This window comes from Rhopalosiphum maidis, chromosome 2 (assembly GCF_003676215.2).
Source record: "Rhopalosiphum maidis isolate BTI-1 chromosome 2, ASM367621v3, whole genome shotgun sequence".
In the NCBI taxonomy this organism is placed as follows: Eukaryota; Metazoa; Arthropoda; class Insecta; order Hemiptera; family Aphididae; genus Rhopalosiphum; species Rhopalosiphum maidis.
Genome location: NC_040878.1, coordinates 35583121 through 35607686, shown reverse-complemented (window position 1 = coordinate 35607686; position 24566 = coordinate 35583121). Strand labels below are relative to the sequence as shown.

The window sequence follows — 24566 nt, the reverse complement described above, 5'->3', positions numbered from 1 at the left end:
AGGTATAAGAAACATTCTTATTTGACTATTTAAATTGGCTCTTGATTCTCTAAAATTACTGTTATAATTATATTAAAACACGTCTTCGAAATAATTTACAGTTGACGCTCATATCATTTAGTATACAAAACAACTTGTAATAAAGTTAATTTAAATAATTTTAGTTGTATGGTAAAATATATGACCAAAAGATGGATGATAAAATTAACTTGTACTCACATAATGATTATAATATATCCAATTGATTTACATAATATCACCATCAAGATTTTTACAACATTTATCATATTATTTTACTAATAAAAGTACCATTTTATCTGTATAAAGAGTAAAGACAGTTAAAAAGAAATAAATATTCTTGGCATTTTTAACATCAGGTTATTTTAAATTGTAATGTATTTAAAATAATCTACATTAATAAAATCTATTAATATTAAAATTATTTGTGTTTATTTATAAACAAAGACATGTATAAATGCCTATGCGTAAACTTTAGTTTTATAATATTTTTAGAGCAATTGAAACGCTAAAATATTTTAAGAAAAATGATAATTAAACCACACCTTTGATTCTAAAATATATCAGTTTATATTTAGGTATAGTCATACACAACAATATTTACGTTATTCTGGTATTGGTCCGATACAGTGCGTTTATTGATTATTTTATTTACATATTATTTATATTTTTCTCTTTTTTTTGAGTTATTAGGTTGGTCATTTGTATGTTTATAGGAACATGAACGTATGAGTTTTCATTTTTTGATGATATTCAGTACGCATTCATGTTATTTTATGCCTTTATTTTCAACCATAGGAGCACTGCCTGGAAAAATATCATAAAAAGGTCGAGTGCAAAATAAACACGATATCCTCATCTGTTTTAAGGATACCCTCTATATATTTCTTTCTTTACTACCGTTCCAGGAGGTCGGTAATGTTTACAAAAGTGAGACTTAAAAGAATTGCCTAGTAAATGAACTTTTAGCCCATATAGAAATACAGAATCCTTACGTTTTCTTACACCTATCATCAAAATTTCAACACAGCTTAATAATTGATACCAAAAGAAAACAACAGTCATCTAGTGTCTCAATACAATTCAATATATTATTATGTATATTCAACCGTTTTATCGGATTATTATTTAATCGATAACCTGTACAATTTGAACTTACTATAAAAAACATTTTAATATTTTAAATAGCTAAAAGTATAACAGTGTTTTTTATTTTTCAGCAAATATTATTTATATTATAAAAATATACAAAACGTATATGCAGTGGTGATATTCTCAATTATTTTTCCCTTTTATTTTATACAGTGGTCCTTTGAAAATATCAACTCAGTTTTTAACCTTAATAAATATATTATAATCTTATTTAAATTTTAGGAAAAAAAATAAATATGATTTTGTTAGTCCTGTATAAATTATAAACTTTGATTTCAAACTAAGAACATAATGATATATATATATATATATTTATACAGCTATTTATACATATTTACTTAGGTAAACGAAGGTAAAAGTTTTATCACGTCGATTTCAGTAACGAAACCAAGCTAATCATCACCGACTAAATCAGTTGAAAAGTTTCGGGTGAAAAAATTGTACAAAGGTGCGCCTTAGAGATAAAACACTGCGGCGTATATACAATATACATAATATGTGAACATTATTTTATTTTCAATATCCGCTTAAAATACTGGCGAAACAATCGAAATAGAAAATACATATTAGCTATACGCTAAAATGCTGAACTGTATAGGTATTATATTCTTATGGTAGTTATAAAATACATTTTTATTCATTATACGATGTCACATAATTTAATTTAATTTTTTTTTTGTTTTTTGTTTTCACGGATAAGATAAAAACTCGAGTTTAAGTGCACATAATGTATTATACGTATTACTCGTGTATGTTGTATGCAGTCACTTGTAGCGGATTAATTAGTAATCCTCGAAGTATATAGATGGCGAAAAATCCTCGTCTGAGATGAAAGAGGAGGCCCTTTGAACTCAGTTTTTTTTTCACGGCGAATTAGTAGCTCTTATTGGGTCAAAGAATCGCGTGCACTGCCGTACTGTACCGACCGAAAGAGTCTTATTATATTTACTTGCAACCATATGCAGCCCTCGCATGCATTATTTAATGTTTAATCAAGTGGCGACGAGTGGAGATCGCTATCGGGCCGATCACAAACAGTCAAAGGAATGACCTCCGATGAAAGGTGTCGTGCAATATATGCTTTGTATAATAGTATATTACATGCACTAATAACATTGAGCGTTGTATGAATATTTAATACAGTCGTGTGTTCAAGACAAACAAAAAAGACCATTGTCCAGATAAACGATTACATCGATAATGATAGTACGGGAATAAATAGTGATACAAAAAACATAAGGTATATACTGAGTGATTCGCCCACTTGTTTTTTCATCAACAACGCAGTTATTTGAAATCTACTCGTATTATTTTTAATTTTTAAATATAATATAATATGTAAAAACCATATTTTAAAATTTTTCGGGTTTTTTTTTTTTTTTTAATACCAAATGGGAGTCCTGTGGAAATAAAAACTTCTTTATTTCAATTAAGAACTCCTCTTTTCTATTGTTAATTATTTAAATGATTATTTTTTTGAAAATGTTGATGATAATATAAGCCCGTGATAATGAGTTAAGAAGATATAGGGACTATGGAAATTTGTAGATGTCAATAATTTATATTATTAATTTATCAACATTCATTATTTTTTAAAAATGGACCAAGTATAACAAATACCTACTAGATCAGATATTACATTTATATTATATTTTTGTAAAACCATTTTTAAGGACCTTAATTCATAATACCTATAAACATTTTAATAATTGAAAAACTCCACTCGTTCAAATTTCGAAATAGACACAAAAAAAATGTATCTATTAAAGTAATTTAAACTAAAAAATAGTGGTTCTTATTTGAAAAAAACAAACAGATTTTTGTACCGCCATAGGACTCAGTAGTACAACAAATCTGGAAAACTAGGTCTTTAAGTATGTTTAAAAGTTACAAATGAAACAATCGGGATAAGTATACATGGTGAATCGCCGTGTACGCGCACGGAGAGGGGAAGAAAGTATGAGAAACATGCGATAGGTCCCCCGGACGTCATTAAGCCCGGCGTTTTCTACGGGGGCACGGGCTCGCGGTGACGATGGACCGCGACGAAGATGAACCTGCGCGAATGAATTGTCCCCCGGGAAATCACGACACTTCAACTGTCGACGGCCGGCCGTTGCTACACGTCTGTCAACGTCCCGTGCCGCGAGAAATATTGCGACACTATTAGAACGAAAAGACCGAATAACCCGCTCACCAACCAATCCCACCGCAACAGTGTTATATTAACCCGGTTAATAATACACGCCCGTGTATCACATATAAGACTGATTTCTTCTCTTTTTCGTGACAATTAAACGCCATTTAAGTTCTTGCACACCAACGTGTTTTCTATAACATCATAACTATTGTATTGTCTCTGATTTATTTTATCACGTATACAGTTACACATCTATTATTAAAAACTACCTACTATGGGTTTCTTTTTTATACACTATGCGTATACATTTCTTTTAGGTACATCAATTTTAATTTGGTTATTAACCCGTTACATTTAAATGTAATATATTATCTGTTGTTAAAAATTGAGCTTCTGCCTGTTTTTATTAAAATTAATAAATTATTATCATATAATTTAAAGTTATTTTTTTTATCGTAAGACGTGATTTGAGTTTCTGAAATAATGATATATCTTTTTACGTAGTTTTTAGTAAATCTAATTTGTTATTATTTAATCCATCCGGCGTTTCTTTGGCAATATTTTGATGAAAATAATATTCAACTCGAGTAGCATTGAGCTAAAAATTAGTATTCAAACTTAGTATATTAACAAAAGCAACAGCCCTTAAAAATCGCTATGATAAAAATTATTGTTATAAGTAGGCAGATATAAGTACGAGTACTTACATCAAATATATAAAACAGAGTAAAAAAAACCTATAAAAACATGTCTATAATACATATTAAGTAGGTACACTTTATAGGTGCTGTATATTAATCAACGTTCGTTAAAATTTGTTGGTGTTACACTGACGGTGAAAATAATAATGGTACATTATATGAGACGCTAGTAGGTATATTATCCTTGTCCTCCGATAAACGTATGCAACGATAGTGCGTATATCAGAATTGCGATGAAAAATAAAAAATAAAAACTATAGAAATATTTCATCTCGCATCATCACTCTAAATTATAATAAATTACTGTCAAATATCTTCAACAAAAATTGGTTGTCGTATTTTATAGATATTTTTTTCTTCCCCGACGAACACGTCAGAGAAAAAATAACGTTTCGGCCTTTCGATGTGTATCATAATAACGTTATATGGAATTATATCCTAATCTATAACTTGTATTAAATACAAATAACTTTATTGGAATTTATTCCTTGAAACGTGATTGTCACGCCCCCGTGCCTCATAATTATTGCGTATCCGTCCCTATTTCCACCCATACTTTATTACGATTTTAAACCAGGAATAGCCAAACGCCGCGAGCCTTACAAAATATGTAATGAAACACATAACAAAATTAAAAATACTAGAATGTTTCTGTACATTTTTTCTTTAAACTGTAATATATAAATATTACCTATACTTTTGCAAATACATATTTTTTTATATGAATATAAAAAAAATATATTCTGCATCTTATTACAATAAGACGCGAGCCGTAGTTTAGTCAACTCTGGATTTTGATTACATTTTATTTATGTTATGTAAATTTACGAATATTATGAAACCGTTAAAATTAATGAAAAAAGCTATCCTATTTTATTTTTTTTTTTATTGTATTTATTTTAGTGTCACCTCACTTTCTTCGATTCTTGTTTATTTTTTTTCGATTCAATAATAATGTAAATATTATTATTGTGTTACTTTTTATCGTGTGTTGGGATTTTTTCCTCGTTTATTACCAGAATATAACTATGTTTATGTCGTGTTGTACGAAGTCTTATTGTTTAGGATATTATCAAAATAGACGTTATTCGTGTAACTAGTAAAATTATATAATCAATAATATTAACCAATACTCAATAGTCACTTAATTTCAAATTGTATGGAGGGATTCATCACATTTCGCCCTACAAAACATAATAACTTATTACGAGTATTGAAAACCTATATTTTGCCGTTCGGCAAAATTCATCACAATAATTGAATTACAAATAATTGTGTTTTAGTACAATTTCAATAGTTTGTCGATTCTAATTTAATTTTAAATCATAACTAATTCATAAGTATGTAACAACAATACAATTTGTTGCGAAAATTGAATTACCTATAATCAGTCACGATGTTAACAATTTTAAAACGATTTTTGTTCTTTTAATTAAGCAAATATAAAAAGAATCTCAATAATTTTCTTATGACTGAAAATACGAAATAAATAATAAACTTAGTTATAAAATATTAAAATTCTTCAATATTTCTCTAAACTATTGTAAAAATCCGTTGCTATGAGTAAAAAAAACGTCTCCACTCCATAGAACGCGATGACAATCTCTTTTCAATTTATAATAAGAATACTCTCATACAACACACTTCCAAAATCGCTTAACTCCAATAGTTCGTGCGTATAGTTTGGCCAATTTATTTTTTTATTACGTCAATAGAAAATAATATCATAAATCTAAAAGATGATTGAAAATTTTATTCAAACATTAAATAAGTATGATTTATTATATTATTATGATATTCACTGCAATGGTTATTATAATTTTATTTTGATTATTATTGGCTTATTTGCATTTTGAAAGGAGTTGCAAAGCTACGAATTCCAATAATATTTAATTAAATCAGTGAAAATTTGATTAGTGGAGTTCGTGTGACTTTTCATGTTTCAGAAAAGACCTTATGATTTATTCGAGTAACCGACCAAAGGCACGTTTTTTGTGCTTATCGGAGACCGTGCGTGTCATTGAATTAAATATTTCTTTTTATATCGTTCAATAACTTAATTTATTTTAAACGTTAAAAATGTTCTGTGAAAATTTTCAATATAAATGAGCTATTGATTTTTATTTGATTTTAAATGGAACTAGAAATATTCGTTTTACAAAAATGATAATTTTTTTGTAAATTTCTGACTTATTATTTTCTTGGAGTTAAAAAAAAATAACACATGCGATATGAATATGTTTTATATTTAATTATTTTCATCCGAAATGTTTTATTAGCGAATAGTATAAAAAGTATAACTTTATACCTCAGAATAAGGGTGGAACAAGGTTTTGAAAACAAAAAAAAGTTTCAAGTCCGCAAATAAATACCTAAATATTTAACCCATTAGACTTAGTATGGTTTATTTCAGCGGTTCCCTACCTTTTTAGTTGTATGGACCACCAATTTTGTAAAAAATTCTTTGTGCCTTGAGGTCCACTAATGACTGATAGCACACCTATATACGTTTGTATATAATATTATAATATTATTTTAAATGTATACGTTAGTAATGTTAATATTATATGGTCCACGGCCACGTTACCCGCGGCTCACTTCCAATGGGTTGGTAACCATTGGTCTATTACTCTAATAGATAGATATACAATAGGTATATTATTTTAAAAGATAGTTAAGTTTAAAATCTTGATGAATTGGAAATTAAAAATTTTAAATAGCTTATCATAAAAAAAAAAACATTAAACAATAATACGTTGTATTTATTTACATTCAATATTTGTGGTATTCGTTCCGACATCATCGGAACTTGGATTGTTTATTTTTTCAGAACATACAAATTTTAGTCATATCGGAATCTATGTTGTTGCTGTACTATAATAATAGTTATATTATATGTACTGCCGTGCCGTGGTCTACTTTACGATCAGATTCTGTTTTCTTTTTTAAAATAAGTCCTTATTTAACAGTTAAATATGTCGCTGTTTTGATGTACTCTATTTTTCCTAAGAAAGTCATTTATTATATAAAGCACAAGTGCAATTGTAAAACGACAACGACAAAAAAAATAAAGTGTTGATATATTGTTTTATAATATTTTAGCACGAAGATATAACACCTTATAATGATATTATATGAATTGCTGACGTTGAAATTTATCGCGAATTCCTCGCAGTCGTCGATATTATATTAATTCTGTACGGCGCCTCTGCGAAAACTTGTAAACTCGCGACATTTCGACACGCTACACGGGGGTGTTCGGTTTACCTCCGGTTCAACCCTGCGGGCTACGGTTCATAATCAACAATATTCACACGGCCATAAAATACGTCAAAAGCTTTCCTGCAGCCATAAACGCGTATAATATCATTTTTGCTAACTTAATCAAATCCTACCACTGTCTGAAATCGTTTCTTGTGAAACGTTTGCGGCGTTCCAAGTATAAATATAAAATATAACATTACGCATAGCGTAATTTGTCTTACACGTATAAAAGTTTTAAAGGGTTGACGGACATTAGGTCCACCAATAAATCAAATCCAATCATAATTTCGTCCAACCAGAAATTGTAATTTAATTCAAATGTTAACCGGTCTAATACAGACTTTTCTCTAAAAATGTGAAGTCCATTAAACGAATAATTCAGCAAGAGTGAGTGTGGGACAATATTTGCTCTTTCTAATTTGAATGATTTTTTTTTTATAAAGTTATGTTTTTTGAGTTAACAAAGTGGTTTTGTTGGGATACGTAAATTCATTACAATTTCACGAAAAAAAAATAAAACAAACCGAAACCGTTTTTATGTGATTCTGTTTTCTATTCGATTGAATATGAACACAATTGATATTGAAACATATTTTAGCATATTATTATATTTCATGAAATAAGATGAATGTAGCGTAAAGAGAGACTTCTCTACTTCAGTGAATTGTCTTGAATAAGACATTTTTGTAATAGTATACTATTTTAAATATTTTGAACTTTTGTCGTTATTTTCGACGGAGAGTTACAGAGGAAGGTTAATACATATTCCAATATTATTCATTATTCCAAATACTACAAAATATAGTATGAGTATTTAATATTTTTCTCGGTATAAAATATTTTTTTTGTGTACAATCCTCAATTAATGTCAACAATGTTAATTATTTGTACAAGCATTTTTTTTTTTTTTTATCAAGGTACTTTAGTATAAAAAAAGTCAATTAGTTCTACGAAAGAAAACGCGCTTTTCTTTGAAACGTATATATATCAAAATATCAAAATGTTTCTGACAACAATATGAAATTATAGAGCTCGCAATTATTAAGTTTTCTAAAATATTACTTAAAATGTGCGGGTATAACAAAAACATAGACTTTTCTATAACTCAAAAATATTTGAAAAGTTCGCATTTATTCGTTCGTTAACCGTGAGTAACAATTTACATCAGAACTCAGAAGTGAGGAGCATAATAGTTTACATCGAGTTTTACAGCCACGGGTAAACTATGTATATACTTTATAATATGTCGTGTGTGTGTGTATTACAACAGACATGCGCGTACTCGATTTTGATCCGTGGCTAGAATATATTAATGTTTAGTCTTTATTACTTTAATGGTTAGAATACTTCATGTGGTAAGTATTGTTTTGGACAAAAGAGTTGTGTCCACGAACATTTCTCAAATGTGAATAGTAATAATAGTTGACAAATCTGATATAAATTATAAATTGGATATATCAAATGCTAGAACCAGTTAGTTTATGCGACATGATGCCATTATGTCAAATTACGCCAACAAATGGACTTAACACGAAACGCTAGAAACAGAAATAAACTTGTTTTTAAAACTTAAATAAAAAAACATACATAGGATTAAAAATGCTATCGAAATTCGTCCTGAAACAACATTTAATATATTTTATATTTAGGTTCTGTTTATATATAAGTAAGTATTATAATAACTTACTTTTTCTTTCTATGTCGTTTCTTATGGTGTAAGTATGAGACTTTATTCAAAAATTATGATAGTCAATCGATTCCGTCAGATACCTATGCAGACTTAAGCAGTTCGATATATTAACTTAACATCAGACGTTGCCCTTTTGGGGGGTGAATTGCTCAAAATTTCAGGTTGTATACAATAAGCTATATATATATATAATGTGTGTGCGAGTGTAGGTACAACACAGATTTTTATAGAGCAATATGGATCCCAAACGAGTAGCACGTCGTATTTCGCGTATTATTATACCGCACAAAAACGTGTCACTTTGGTATAATTTTTCATGAAAGCCACTTTTAAAACCCTCTTGCATGAAGACTATTTCGTTTTCACTCTCAACGAGAATCGATAATACTAATGTGGTCGTAATTTATATCATGGGGCTCTCGAAAAAATCGTCGAAGTTTCCACATCAGTGGTTGAAGACGTTTTCATATTTCGTTTAGGGCATTTTTTTCTTAACTTCAAAACTAATTGAAACCCTAAGTACAAGATGTGCCTTCGAACGATCTACGATTTGTGGAAAACGTTAATGACAATATAATAATACGATCCGGTCATAATATGCTATTAAAAATATATTATCATACACAAATCAAACTCAATCCACGGACATTTTACTTACTAAGTCTTTTTACTGATTTTTTTTTTTTAACGCCAAATTACGACGTAAATTTTATTTATTGATTAAAACGAGTAAAATTTAAAATGCATGAAAAATAAATAAATTGTCGCATTAAAAAAATAACTCCATGGAATAATAATGATTGGACGTGACGCATAACATCCGTCTACAAGTTATAGACTGCCGTTTACAATTCAAACCTATTCCGTACCACCTCCGTGTATTCGTGTATATACAATGCTATATATGCCTATATAATGTACATAATACCGACTCAGACAATAAAACTAAAAACGATTTTTTTTATCAACTCGACATAAATACCATTTCTCTCGACCGAATCGGGCGGAGTCAGATCAAATTTGATCGAATAATATAAGCCACACGCACTACATGGCCAACGAGTATATAGTTTTTACTTATTTATACATGCATAATTCATAAAGGCCAAAGTAACATTTAATTAATTAACCCTATGCTCGCCCTCGGTATACGATACAACAGTCGTGTATCCGATTTACACCGAGTAAACAGTCCTACAATTATTATTGTAATATATCGTAAACGAAAAATCAGGTTTATCTTAGCTCATTTTTAACTACGGTCACCATCTACCGTAAAGTAAAATTAGGGCTTTAAACTTTAGAAGGGCTACGATCGCATACTGTATACACGGAAACTATTGTATGACCGAATCGCTTATTCCACGTACCCTTTAAAAAATCTATAAGTTATAAACATAAATTCAAAAATTAAACATTTTCAAGTATTTAGTATTTCATATTATTATACACTAACTTTTTAAAAAGCAAATAATAATAATTTATTTGTAAATATTAAATTACTAAAATATAAACTACTTTTATAATTTTACCGTAAACGGTGATTTGATAACTCAAATGCATCAAATAATAATTTATTGTCGTTATAGTTATTGCGCGTTTCCGTCTTTTTTATTATTATTATTATTATTATCTTAACGTGGTATCCAAAACGAATTGGATTACGTGAGAATATAGTTTTTTTAGAAGGGGGGAAGAAAGTAAGAGTTGGGGTTTTAGCACTTGTCTGAATCATTATTATTATTGTTATTGTTATAGTATTATATAATTTATATTTGACATACGAACGAGCGAACGCACATTTTTAACGACATGATTAAAATGAAAAATAAATAGGCGTCGTTAAAACTGTTCCCGTTTTCATCTGCAGTTATACATACATTATTTACATGATCATATCATATACTTTTATTACACATAGCATTATAATATGCATACTATCCGCAAGGATATAATATATTGATGCGCATCATGATGGACATAAAGCAACGAAAAAAATGTTCTTCGTTATATATATATTTTTTTTTCGACGAATTCGGCGTTTGGGTAATATTAATGGAAATCGAGTTCCTACAAAAGTATTTCGAATAATAATGGATGACAGTACCGTGTCAAACTATATATACCTAGCTGCACCGTCGCGCGTCATCATCGTCTTTCGGAAGATATATATATACGTGTATATATTTCAATGCATATATTATTACGTGATTAATCATTTTTATTTTTAAAACTTTCTGATAGAGAAAAAATTATAATAATTTTAATGGATTTTACAAATCGATAAAACAGAAAAAACCGAGTTATTAAAAAAAAAAAAAAATTCTATTTTAAAATATAAATAAAGTTTAATTATTTTATATGTACTGGTCGTCGCTCGGTGTCTTTTTCATTTTTGATTTTTTTTCGTTTTTTATAACACAAATGCGCACAACGTTTTCCTCTCCAATCCTTTTTATTTAATACGTTTGATAATAATATTGTATTATGTTTGCAGCCCAAACAGAAAATGTGTACACAGTAATAATAAAAACCGATCAGCCACAAAATCAAATTTGCGCAATAAAGTGTCGGTGTACGTATATGCGTGGTGCACGAGTTAAATTCCGTCTGTTTGAATATAAATATTGACTTGTTTGATTTAAAGCGTCTGATATAACATTTTATTATTATAATTTTTAATTGTTTTATTACGTACTCGAGTACGATCGTGATCGCCCGTGCTAGGTATTATAAATAGTCTAACGGAAATTTGATTAACGTTCTACAGTTTTTTTTTTTATTATTATTACTGACGATTTTAAAATAATACCAATATAATGCCAAGTAAATAATATACTTATCGCGAATGTTTACTCTATTTATTTTTTCGAATTCAAAACCAATACACAACTGTAACCCGACAGCAGGATAGAAATTTATTACGATTACCAATTACATAATATATAATGGAAAATAAAAACAATGATTGTGTCGTAAAAACATATTCTCCATTTATGAATATCAGCAATATTAATTCATTTTGGTTAATTCCGGAAAATCAACAGAATTTCTTGGAGTATTTTGACATAGGCGCAAATAGCGGAGTGCTATTTAGAGGAGTAGAGAAGGGGGTTAATCGGCCCTTTAAAAGAACTGAAAATTTTACATATTTACATCATTAAGGGTTTGTACTGCATGAAAATCCTAATAGAGATTTTTTGTTATGGACTCCAACTTCATCCCCGACCATTGTCACCCACTATCAAGTATCAAACATTTGCGCCCATGATGTTGTTATCGTTCACGATCACTATAACAGATCAATAAACAACAGAATACTATTAAGTACCTAAATTGGTGGAAATTGTCTATTGCCCTATTAGTAGTTGCCCAACCATAAATTATAATATATAATTATTAGTCATACGCTAGCTGCCATGATTGTACACTACAGCCATATATTGGCGTGATAAAAATATGCATTTTCATCACTTTTAACCCCTAAGGTAGTAGTTTTAATCATTCAACGTTTAAAGTGTAAATCAATATACTTATGACTCTAAAAGTATGTATCCGAATTGTTCTTTTAAGTGTACTTTTTGCGTGCAACTTTTTTTACATTTTAATATCATTATTATCAAGATTCAACAAAATAATGATTCACCACACTATACGAAGTCAAAATTAATGCACATTGTGTATAAATTAATTACTTCACTAAATTACATATAACTTTTTTTTTTTTCATAACCATGTCTATACGTTCTATTTTAGATTTGTATTAGATAAAATAATAAATAATTAAAATTTGTTGACCTAAAATAAATATCAAGCTGTCAGTCAAATATAAAAATCAAATTATATCATGAGTAAATGTGTACTTGTATTGTTCTTACTTATTGTAATAATGATAAAATTCCAAAAATGCAACTAACTCGATCAGTTTGAAAACTGTATATTATTGTAGTAAAATAAACCTAGCACCTTTCAAACTTGTCCTTTGAATATATTTTTTACGGCTGCATTCGAATTTATAAACAATGTTAATAATAATTATTTCTCGTGGTTAAGTAAACCATAGTCTCCGCCGTATCATATTTAGCTTCCCCCCAGTTATGTATTGTATCACGAAGTTTTAAGTTTTACATTTTAATTATGATAAAAGTGAGTAATTAAAAAGAAATATTTATACATCCAAACTAACCATATAATATATTATTCCCCTTATACCTACATACCTGTAATTAAACATTTTACGAAAACCCAGTATTTTTAATTTAGTTAATACGATATGCTTATAAACGATGTATTGTTTTTGAACGCATAATTAAAAACATCATTAGTTTGGTATGTATGTGCCTATTAAAGATAGGCATTGTGTTTAATTAGCGTTTTGGAATTGAAAACGCTCCGAGGTTATAATCATCGCCATTGGCTTTGTCATCTGAAGTAAATTAATTTAATTCTTTCAATTTTGTACCTACAATCAACAACAAAGTAGCACCGTGGGTAGTTAGGTATTAAATGGACACGTCACGTTCAAGTTCTATTTTATGCACGTCGTTTTATTTTTATTTTGGCTCATGGAAAAACTAACTTTCTGAAAACAAATATTGACTTTTCGTGCGTGAACGACTTGAGAAACCACGGAAGGAAATATCATCAACTATCAACTCTGTGTCTCCGCCTTTTTTTTATTTGCTATCTTTTTCAGTACAATTTTCCGCTAGTTTCAATGATTCGGGTACCTATTGAAAACGTATTATCGTAAGCCCGAAGTGCGACAGTGTGTGAAAGACATATAACCTTATTGACATATTGACCTTATAAAATAATTATATATATCTTCCTTCAATGATATATTAACAGAAATATATGATTTTTACTGTCTTATTATACTCTCTTCAAAAATATATTTTTAATATTCCACCATAACTATATAGCTGATTATCATAGTTATGTATCTGTCTCAGGCTTACCAATTCGTAGATAAATTAAAATATCAATTCAACTTAAAATATTTAATATTTTAAAACACAGTATTACTTTTGTAATAAATCATGTACCTAAGTTGATGATTAAACTAATGTGAAATAAAAAGGATTCTTAAAAAAGTTAAACGCATAATAAATAAATATAAAACAATTAAATTATCTTTTAGGACGTCTCTTATTACGAGTGTTGAGCAAACATTAGATATATTCTACATCAATTAACAGTATATTATTGTAACACGGCGCTCATTTTCACTTTTTTTTGAATTGGTCAAAATACTTATCATTTCATTTTTAAAAAAATACATCAATCACTGCAATATAATATTTTTTATCATTTTTTTCATACTTAGCACATACGCCACTGATTGTAAACAATAGATAATATTTATCTAATTATCACGTGCTTAATAGCAACAATTTTCATAAAAAAAATATGCTATAACATTTTTGAAAATTGTGTTTATGGGATAATGCGAGTATTTATAATAATTTATATGCATTTATGCTATATTGTTTGATTCTCACAATAAATGTATATACAGCAATGCAAGATATTTCGATTATAACTTTTTATAATTATTCGAATAAAAATGTAATTAAATTATTTAAATTATTTAAAAATACAATTTTTAAATAATTTTGAAGTAAAATTGATTAAATAACAAAATTATTTAAATAAAAAACAATATTGAGTTTAAATATTTGTTTATTCAAATAAACTTGTGAAAATTATTCAAATAATATTTTATTTGAATAACTATGTTTGAAAATGATTCAAATAATTATTGCTTATTTGGATTATTATTTAGATAATTTTTTATACAACTTTGGTACATCGATAACTTATAATTAATATAAATCGCTTTTCTCTGTGTTTTCAGTATTTCCGATGTACACGCCAACGTTCATGTCGTCGTCGTCGTCGTCGTCGGATTTCACAGGACCATCTTTTTTGTTGGAACCTCCCGGGAAGTTCGAGTTCTCTAACACAACGGGTGCGTGGATCGACTGTACAGCGGCCGGACATCCGGCGCCACATATCCGGTGGCTGACGGCCGATGGGACGCCCGTGCCGGACGTACCGTCGCTCCGGCAAGACATGTCAAATGGCACACTCGCACTGTTGCCGTTCCCACCGGCAATGTACCGACAGGACGTGCACAGCTCCGTGTACCGATGCCTTGCCACAAATGATGTTGGAACCATCGTCAGTCGTGACGTCCACGTCAGAGCCGGTAAGTTATTATATCGAATTTGGTAAATTATTAGTTCAAATTTCAAATTATTTTTCGATATAATATTTAGTATTATAGGAAATGTAATACTTTAGAGTTTAGAGGCTATATTATATTCATACCGTATTATACCTATACCGACTTTAAGGTGCCTGGGAAGTTTTCCAAAATTATTTATTTTTTGTATAATTACATTTTATACCATTTCATTTAATTGAAAAAACCCGGTCTAAAAAAGTTTAGAAATATTAAAACTCGACGGAAAATATAATATACATATATTATATAATAAGCAATAAGCATGATAATATAATAACATAATTTAACAGAGGGTACGAGGAGTTTTCAAATCATTTTTATTTTAAAGATTTATTAATTTCGTTCGTCCCATTTACATATTACAGATGGAAAATAAAACAAATGACAAAAAAAAATAAGTTGAAAACCTTTTATAGTTTTACACTCCAAAACACAGCTTTTAAAGATATTTTTATGTAATGTTCACGACCGTGTGAATTTACTTTGTAAATTTAGCATTTGAATCAAAAAACATTCTTTGTTTACAGTAAAAATATTAAAACATAGGCACGCTTTTCAATCACATTAAACGATTATTGTTCTGAATACAAATTCGCAATAATCACAATGCAAATGGACAGTATAAACTTCTGATTATTAGAACGATTCTGCAGAATTTCTGCATCATGTAAACATATTATCCAATTCCATAAATCAGCGTTTCTCAAATTGTGGGTCGCGGCCCACTGATGGGTCGTCAGTTAATTTTTAGTGGGTCGTGAACAATTTTTTAATTATGATGTCAATGTTGTTATTAACCATAACAGAAAACAAGCACATATTTCGCATACACCTCATTATTAAAAGTACATTTATAACAATAAACTGGTTATAAACCTATAAAATACTAAATATATATTACAAATTTATACATATTTATATAATACAAATTTTGTTTTTTATAACTACTTTTTGAAAAGTGAATCCATGTGGGTCACGAAAGATTTTTCAGGGTAAATTTGGGCCGCGGTACTAAAAAGATTGAGAACCACTGCCATGAATCAATATTATTGTTCTGTTATAGTGGCTTAAAAAAAAGTCATTGCTTTTTTGACGTATAGCTCACGTATAATAATTGAAATTATAAAAAAATTTATACCAACACATTACATTAACCAAATTATTATCATTAGATATGTAAGGTAAATAACTAAAGGTAATTATTATAAATAACAATTATAAGTTTTAAAAATTAATTTAAATTAAAATGTTACATTCGAGATAAAAAAGCCTTTTTTTTGTAAATTAATAATACTTTTCAATTAATTACTTATGATTAAGAAAACGTAATACCATAAAGCTAAGGAGATGGCTTCCTAAAAGAGCCGTTACCACCATCACCATATTCTTATATACACCACTAGACGTTGTTTTATCACTTATCATCTGTACATCTTATCACATATATATATTGAACATAACATACGAGTAAGAAACAAATTAACCATTACGCTTTACAATTTATTTTGTACGTGCAATCATATTACAGTATTATTGTACAAGCGAATGAATCTATATAGACATTAAACATGCATAATATTATATTAACTGTAACATATCTAAATGTCTCCAAAGTTTATACTTTAGATTACATACTACAGTAAACGTATGCCCTACATGCAAATTTATTCAAACGCGTACAATTCACAAATCATCAATGTGAATATTAATGTTATGTGACAAGTCAGGTTTAATATTTGACTATCGCGTCACATTATCATACTATTATAAAATAATACATGTCTGAATAAAATAGGTATTTAATTTAATATTATAAATATTATTGTCGTATCAACATTGTTGATGTCTAATATTGTGGTACTACTGGTACTTCGTCATAGCTTTTTATTAGATAGCAATTTGATTGAAGTTAAAAAAATATTGAACACGCGATAAATCTTTTCTTTGGTATTTGAAAAGCACAATATTACATTTAAGGTGAATCGTCGATTTTCTACGAATTATGATTTATGTAGTATTATTGAAATAAAATTGTAATAGGTAAACCTCAATAAATCTAAATGTATTATGGAAAATAATAACCAAATGCATTATTACAGGTATACAAAGTCAGATTATAGTAGGCATTAAGTTCAATATACCTTTATAAATGTAGTTTAAGGAGCAACATTTATATATTTATTATTTAAATTAGTAACACGATGTAATTTGAAATTAGCTAAACCGTTAAATTCCGTTCTCAAATGTTAGCTATTTTAGAAAACGTATATAAAACAAATCACTTTATATGTACATGCTTGTATCTATATTATGTTGTAGACTTTGAACATTAATATTCGATAATCAAAATATCAGCACTCGGAAAACATCAACGGGTGCGTTTTTCCAATAAATTAATATTTCTTAACATAATTATTTCAACAGCATAAAATAAAATTCAGTAGACCTGTATTAAACATGCAAAGTATTACAAAATTACTGTTCCGTAATAATTTTTTAAGAAAGTCATTAATCGTTGTATAAATAATTACAAAATTAAAATAATTATTAACTGTCTTGAAAATATAAATGTTAAAATCTTCTGTGAAAACATGAATGACGTTTTCTCTATAACTTGTAGAACGAGTATTTATTAAATATCGATTTAAACCGTGTACCTAATCACTAGCGGAAATTGAAAGGTGGTTTTAACTATGCGCCAGTTTGTGTAAGATAAATATTAAATACAAATGATTTTATTGTTTCATATTCTAGACGTTCTAAACCACCCACATATTTTACGGATTCTCTTCATTATATTTTTCTTAAACACACAAAATGCATAAAACAATTCCAATTTTTATACGACATCCAACGTTCATTCCGATTAATATTTCTTTAGATATAATACAGTACTGAATATAATATGCTCAATAACTTTAAATAGAACTATATAGATATCAATTCACATGATTTGCAGTATACGATTAATCAAAATAATTATAGATATCTTTGTGTCATTTATGTGGTTGATTTCTATAAATTAATATATTTTGTTAAATTAAAAATAATGACGAAATAATCGTTTTACTAACGTAATATTGATAATTTCATTGTGGTTTTAGTTGTGGCTCAAGATTACAGTCTTGAGGTGCGTGTGGTAAACGGAGGATCTGCCAAAGGATGTACAGCGGTATTGGAATGCGTAACGCCCACGTTCATGAAAGATTTTGTCAAGGTAGTATCGTGGCTTCAAGAACCAGGATTCTATATTTATCCATCATTACAAGGAGGTTTGTATTTAACGTAAAATAATGGCAAAAAGAAGAATTTTGTTTAATTCGAAATAGGTAATTGTGTGTTTTCGATGATACGCAAATTACAAGTACATTATTGTACTATATTGTTATTATTTGATTAATTTATCGACATATAATATATGAGCTCTATTTAATTGCCAATGCCCATCATTATTAGTTGGTAGATACTGTTAAATTACAAAATGTTAACTATTTCGTTATGATATTGATTGCTAAGATACCAATAAATAATTAGTTCCAAAGCAGCAAAAAAATAGCACCACTAACATTTGGATCTTACGTTTGTATTTTTTTTTTTGTTCTCAACTAGGTATACAATATAACTAAAACATTTACAAATTATTTTAATATTCATTTAATTTTTTTTTCATTTTATGCATATTTTATTCAAATGTAACCAATATATATATATGACAGGCGTTGATTTAACCTTTTCATTATTATTAGGCGAATTTTTACTTGTAAATTATCTGAACTCATATCATTCAATGTGTATATATTCTTATTCGTAAAAAATAGTTTTTTCTTTCAACATTTTCTAAAATAGTGTAAAGAGAATACAAAACTTAGGCATTTATTTTATTCTTGGACATTAACAATTGACTACTTTTGTAACATTTTTTTTTTATATATATAATTTGTAAATACTAACGAACTATGTTATTAGTATCTATGTTGAGTTATTTTTGGCAAATTATTATGATAATTAGGCAATCATTATTTTCCTGTATTATCTTTATAGACATATATAAACACTATCCATATAAACATATACGTTACTGTCACAGCTGATAATTTGGGCAATTTATCTAGACAATGGACAGTTATAATATGGCGATATAATTGTACATCATTTATCAATATAAATTATTATGTTAATATACCACATTAACTGAATATTCATTAGATGATATAATATATACAATATATTACAATATAATTTTGCAAACATATACGATTATCCTATGATTAAGTGATGTCGATGTACATATGTATGTATGTCTATATAATATATATCCGAATATTCCGTGACAGCTGTGCACTACAGTGATGCATTCAGCTATATTAACTTCAATTTAAATTATTATGTGAAATTGGTTTTGAAAAAAGAGCTAATAATTAGATAAATATGTGCTCAAATATGTGCCCAAATATGAAACAATAGTTTATCTCAAAAAATTAAAATTCAATAACATTAATTGTTTAAATAATTACAACGGCTATACAGTTAATATTTTTAGTTGTTTATTACTTTTTATATTATTTTGGTGAATATAAATTTTACTAAAACATCCTATTTTGAAAAAAAGGAACATATCGACAAAACGTAAATTCACAACGGCCCCAATCAATATATAATATTCAGTAACTGCTCCTAATACAATATGGTATTTCACTACCAATACTAATTTTGACATTTTACCATTGTTTGCATTGTTCTCTTAAAAGACCCAATATTTGTTCATATATTAATTAGTTTTTATTTCAGACGGAAAATATCACGCAATGCACACTGGTGAACTGTTAGTTCATAATCTCGAATCGAGTGATCAGTTTTCGTCATATACGTGCCAAATGATGCACACCCTGACCAGAAAATTGACGACCAGCACGCCGGCCAATATAGCCGTTCATGGTAAGATTATTATGACACAAACGACGACAGTGTAAATCGAATGTCTTCACGGTTGTGCGAACAAGTCTCATTGCGCACAGCGATATAGGTGTACAAAAAATTGTACTTGATGGGAAATATGCCCGCCAGCGAGACACATAAATCCTGTTTGCAGTAATTATTATTAGCACGTGACCCGAAAACCAAAATAATAACATTGTAACCCTTTTCTGGAAAATCTACGAGCCCGGTAGGTGTTACCATAGCGACCGATTGCTGGTAGTACCCGAGATTACACGGATGGATGGACGTACAAAAGCACTGAACGTCCCGACACTAACCGCTGCCGTCCTGATGTAGATAATGAGAAAGATGTTACTTGTCCTTGCGTTTGCGTTTCATGCTTTAAAGACCATTTACTTAACCGGCCTTTCTCGTGCCCGCAAGTGTCTCATCCGTTTCACACTCTAATTAAAAATAAATATTTGTATGCGTTCCAGAGGCCGCGGGAAATGAGATGGTCGAAATCGTCGCTCATAAGAGTTCGGTCCGAGTTGCCCAAGACGAAGGCGCTGTTCTCACATGCATCACAACCGGATGTCCACATCCTCATTTCAGGTAAAAAAAAAATCGTAGACTCTTATCACGCATATATACCGTATAAATGATAAAATCAAAAATTACTTTCCATATAAAAATATTGAATGCGTCGACAACATGAACATCGAAAGAGAGACAGACTTAAACTTACCCCAATACCATGAAAAATATAATAATTGTTATACCTAAAACTACATTCTTTATTTTTTTATGATCCATAATTTAATAGCAGTTTTATTTTAATAAAACTGTACTAATAGTTTACCTTGTCTTATAAGTTACTGAAAATATACAATATAACAGATAAAAATCAAAAATTATAAATAAGTTATTAAATAATAAAATCTATAAAATCTTATTCTAAAATCAATTCTATTTTAAAATCATATTTTAAGTCAATCACCTCTATATAGACAATCTTTTATTACAATATAAATGTATTTAATTTATAAAACTTTATAACTATACTTTATTAATCACTTGCATATTATAGTCTTACTTATTACATATATATATATACTTAACGTCTTAACTTTTAAACCAATAGACAGAACTATATATCTTATTTGACAAAAGCAACTAATTTTAAAAATCAATAAACTGTTATTCATATAATATATAATCGATGTAAATGCCTATTTTTTCCTCAGTTCGTTAATATTGAAAATAAAATGTAAAAATAATTAAATTTTATAATATTTCTATGATTGGTAGGTAGTTGATAACAAATCAACCTTGAAGATATCAAATACTTTTTTATGTTTTATCCATAACTGAGAAAAGATGTAGTCTATAATAATTTTCCCACAATGAAAAAAACATAATCATAACTCATTATACTAAGGTCTATGAATGAAACTCATTTTCATTGTAAACGCGCAATCTAATTATATTTATATTATGCGCTTAGTATACTATTTTTACTAACCTAAGTACCTATTATTTTTCTTTTCGTTAGATGGTACCACGTACTAGACGAAAATGAACCGACGCTGTTGGAAACGGGTTCGGGAACTAGGGTTCTTGGTCAAGTACTTTCTATAGAGGCGGTCAGGCCGGAAGACACGGGTACTTACAGATGTTCGGCCAGCAATGATGCCGGCCAAACCAGCGCAGACACAAGACTGGACGTTGTCGTACCACTTCAAGTACAAGTAAGATATCATTAATGAGCGGTAATTTAATCTACAAATCACATACCAAACACATGGAATAAAAATATGAGGTTCAGCTAAGTCTTAAAATTTAAATTTATCCTAAGACGCTTCGGGCGTTTCAGTACAGCTCCGTAAGATATTACAAATAATAATTTTCGTATAATGATAAAATCCTCAAAATGCAAATACTAAATCAGTTTGCAAAGTTATCGCCCCTATTTATTAAGTAAATAGTTCAAAACCAACAAATCCACTAATTAAACTTCTTTCCTTTAGCACTATCCACAAAAATTTAAACAGATGTTAGATGATTAAAAATATATTGACCTAGGGACTTACGACGTACTCTAGTCTTGTACTCTTGTCTAATTGACATATCGATTCTCTACTGGGTACTTATCCATCTTTCATTCTGTCATTATAAATACTTGGTCACCAAAATTACTCATTGTACATAGACTTGTTTAGATTGTAATTTATAATAATTTTTTAAATAAAAAAAAAAGTCAGAACATTTTAGAAAAAAACAAGTGCAGTTAACTATCTATCAATCACCTTGGCATTGAATATGGCGATTCTCGATTGTAGCGAGACTAATTTATTATAATTATTCACCATACACATATTATTTATGCGAAACTAAAAATATAAAAAATAAATTATTATTTTTCGTCAATACAATATTTTTTACATATTTTATAAATAATATCATTGTAACAACTATTATAATCTCGTTTGTCACGTTGAAACGGTAGTTAATGTCCATTTGTATTAGGAGTTAGGACGACAGCACGTCTATTCATGTAAAATAATATTTTGTTTAATTACTGACGATAAACTTTTGTTAGTGATGTTAAACAATTGTTTTTTTTTACAAAATCATTTATTATTATTTAATATGTCGATCTCTTGACATAATAACGCGTGTAAAACTGTACGTATGATTTATATCTCGCGGTCCTAAATACTGTATATAACTCTCGTATACTGTCAAAAACATGACGTTTCGAATTGTGAACCATGCGATTATTATATTTTGTGGTAATATTAGTCGGCCAATAGTTATTGTATAGTTATTAATAATTGTTATTTTCAATGACATTCTAAACTAATAACAGGATGATTTAGCCGTAGAAGCAAATGAACATAATTTCGCGATGACATATTTAATATCAATTATTGGCAGTTATAATCCGAGTGACTGTACAGCATTTTTACCACTAAATAAATCGTTATTATTAATTTTAAGCATAATCATATCATTTGAAGTATCTAAATAATTATTATATATGATACCGAAATACAAAACTGAATATTTTTATTGGAAATACAACTGACGTATAAACATCAATTAGATACCTACCCACACCCAATAACAATAAAAAAAGAAATCGGCCTTAAAAAATAATAAACATTTAACTCGGCATTTTTAATTATTTAATTAATACCGAAGTACGTAGTTGGACCTACCAAACTTACATGATAATAAAACATTAATATTAATAGTAACCCCGATGTCTATGATAATTCGTTTATCATTGTTTACCAACTAAAAAAATATAAGTTTCTAGTAGGAATACGATTTTTAAATTAAATTGAATTTATTGGAATAGTAAGAAGATTAAAGACAACCTATGACTGAGTGAAGTGATAATACTGAAAATAATTAGTCAACATTACTAGTACTCAAACCAATATTATATAATTCTTATATAATATTATCCTATGAAAATAAATTCCTTTGGATACTTCTTTGTATAAGTACTTTTTTAATTTAATAAAATAAATGTTATTTTAATACCCTAATGGTACATGATACATATATAATATAGTATTGAGAAATATATATTTATGAAAGAAAAAATGTCTGGTTTTCTTTTATAAACAATTATTTTTGTCTATTGAAATATTAATAATGCTAAGTACACAAATGATGAACTCTGTAAAAATTTTTTTATCATATAATCAATACTTTTAGAACAATAAACATTTTTTCATAAACTGTTTTATTTTTAATTTGAAATATTCAAGTCATGTGATCCATTTACTCTATTTTTAGAATATTTATTAAGTTAATAATATTTTATTTGATACTAATCAAATATTTTATTATTTATGACGCTAATAATTAAAATTGTTTACTTTGTGTTTGTTTACATTAATCTATACTTGTACATAATATTTAAATCGGCGTCATCATCTCAAATTCAGGTAATTAAAAATTTAAAAAACTTTAGTTTAGAACGTGTTATATTGAAAAATAAAACTTTAAAGTTCATTTTTTAATAAATAAATGAAAATGAATTGTAAAGATGATTTTAAATTAAAATTGGGGAAACACGGACAAGTCTCCTGTTGGAGACAGAAAGAAGAATGGGTTTTTAAACGATTTTCGAGCACACCGGCTTAATAATGTCACTATAAGTAATAACATTTTGTAATCTAACTTTTTCTGCTCAGTTTTTAATTTATAATATTATTTGGATTTATGTTAAAACTCTTTTCATCTAAATTTGAATAAAAATTTTTTAATTTCATGAAAAAATGTTAATGCGTAACAAAATATCGTAATATTTAAGGTACTTCATTTTTTCTATTTTACTCCATACTCCTAGTTGCACAATACAAATATTATGCATTTATGAATTATATAATATACAATACGCCAATACACAAT

The 24566-nt window shown here is 28.2% G+C and overlaps 1 protein-coding gene across 5 annotated transcripts in view; it reads left to right on the top strand.

Moving 5' to 3' along the window:
• The window catches only part of LOC113554714 (Down syndrome cell adhesion molecule-like protein Dscam2), a 126559-nt gene that overhangs the window by 46276 nt on the left and 55717 nt on the right, over window positions 1-24566 (top strand). For all 5 annotated transcript variants that reach the window (XM_026958674.1, XM_026958675.1, XM_026958677.1 and 2 more), the window contains exons 2-6: window positions 14826-15179; window positions 18323-18490; window positions 20007-20153; window positions 20633-20750; window positions 21691-21886. In XM_026958674.1, coding sequence (XP_026814475.1) covers window positions 14826-15179; window positions 18323-18490; window positions 20007-20153; window positions 20633-20750; window positions 21691-21886 — 983 coding nt within the window. The remainder of the gene's footprint in view (window positions 1-14825; window positions 15180-18322; window positions 18491-20006; window positions 20154-20632; window positions 20751-21690; window positions 21887-24566) is intronic.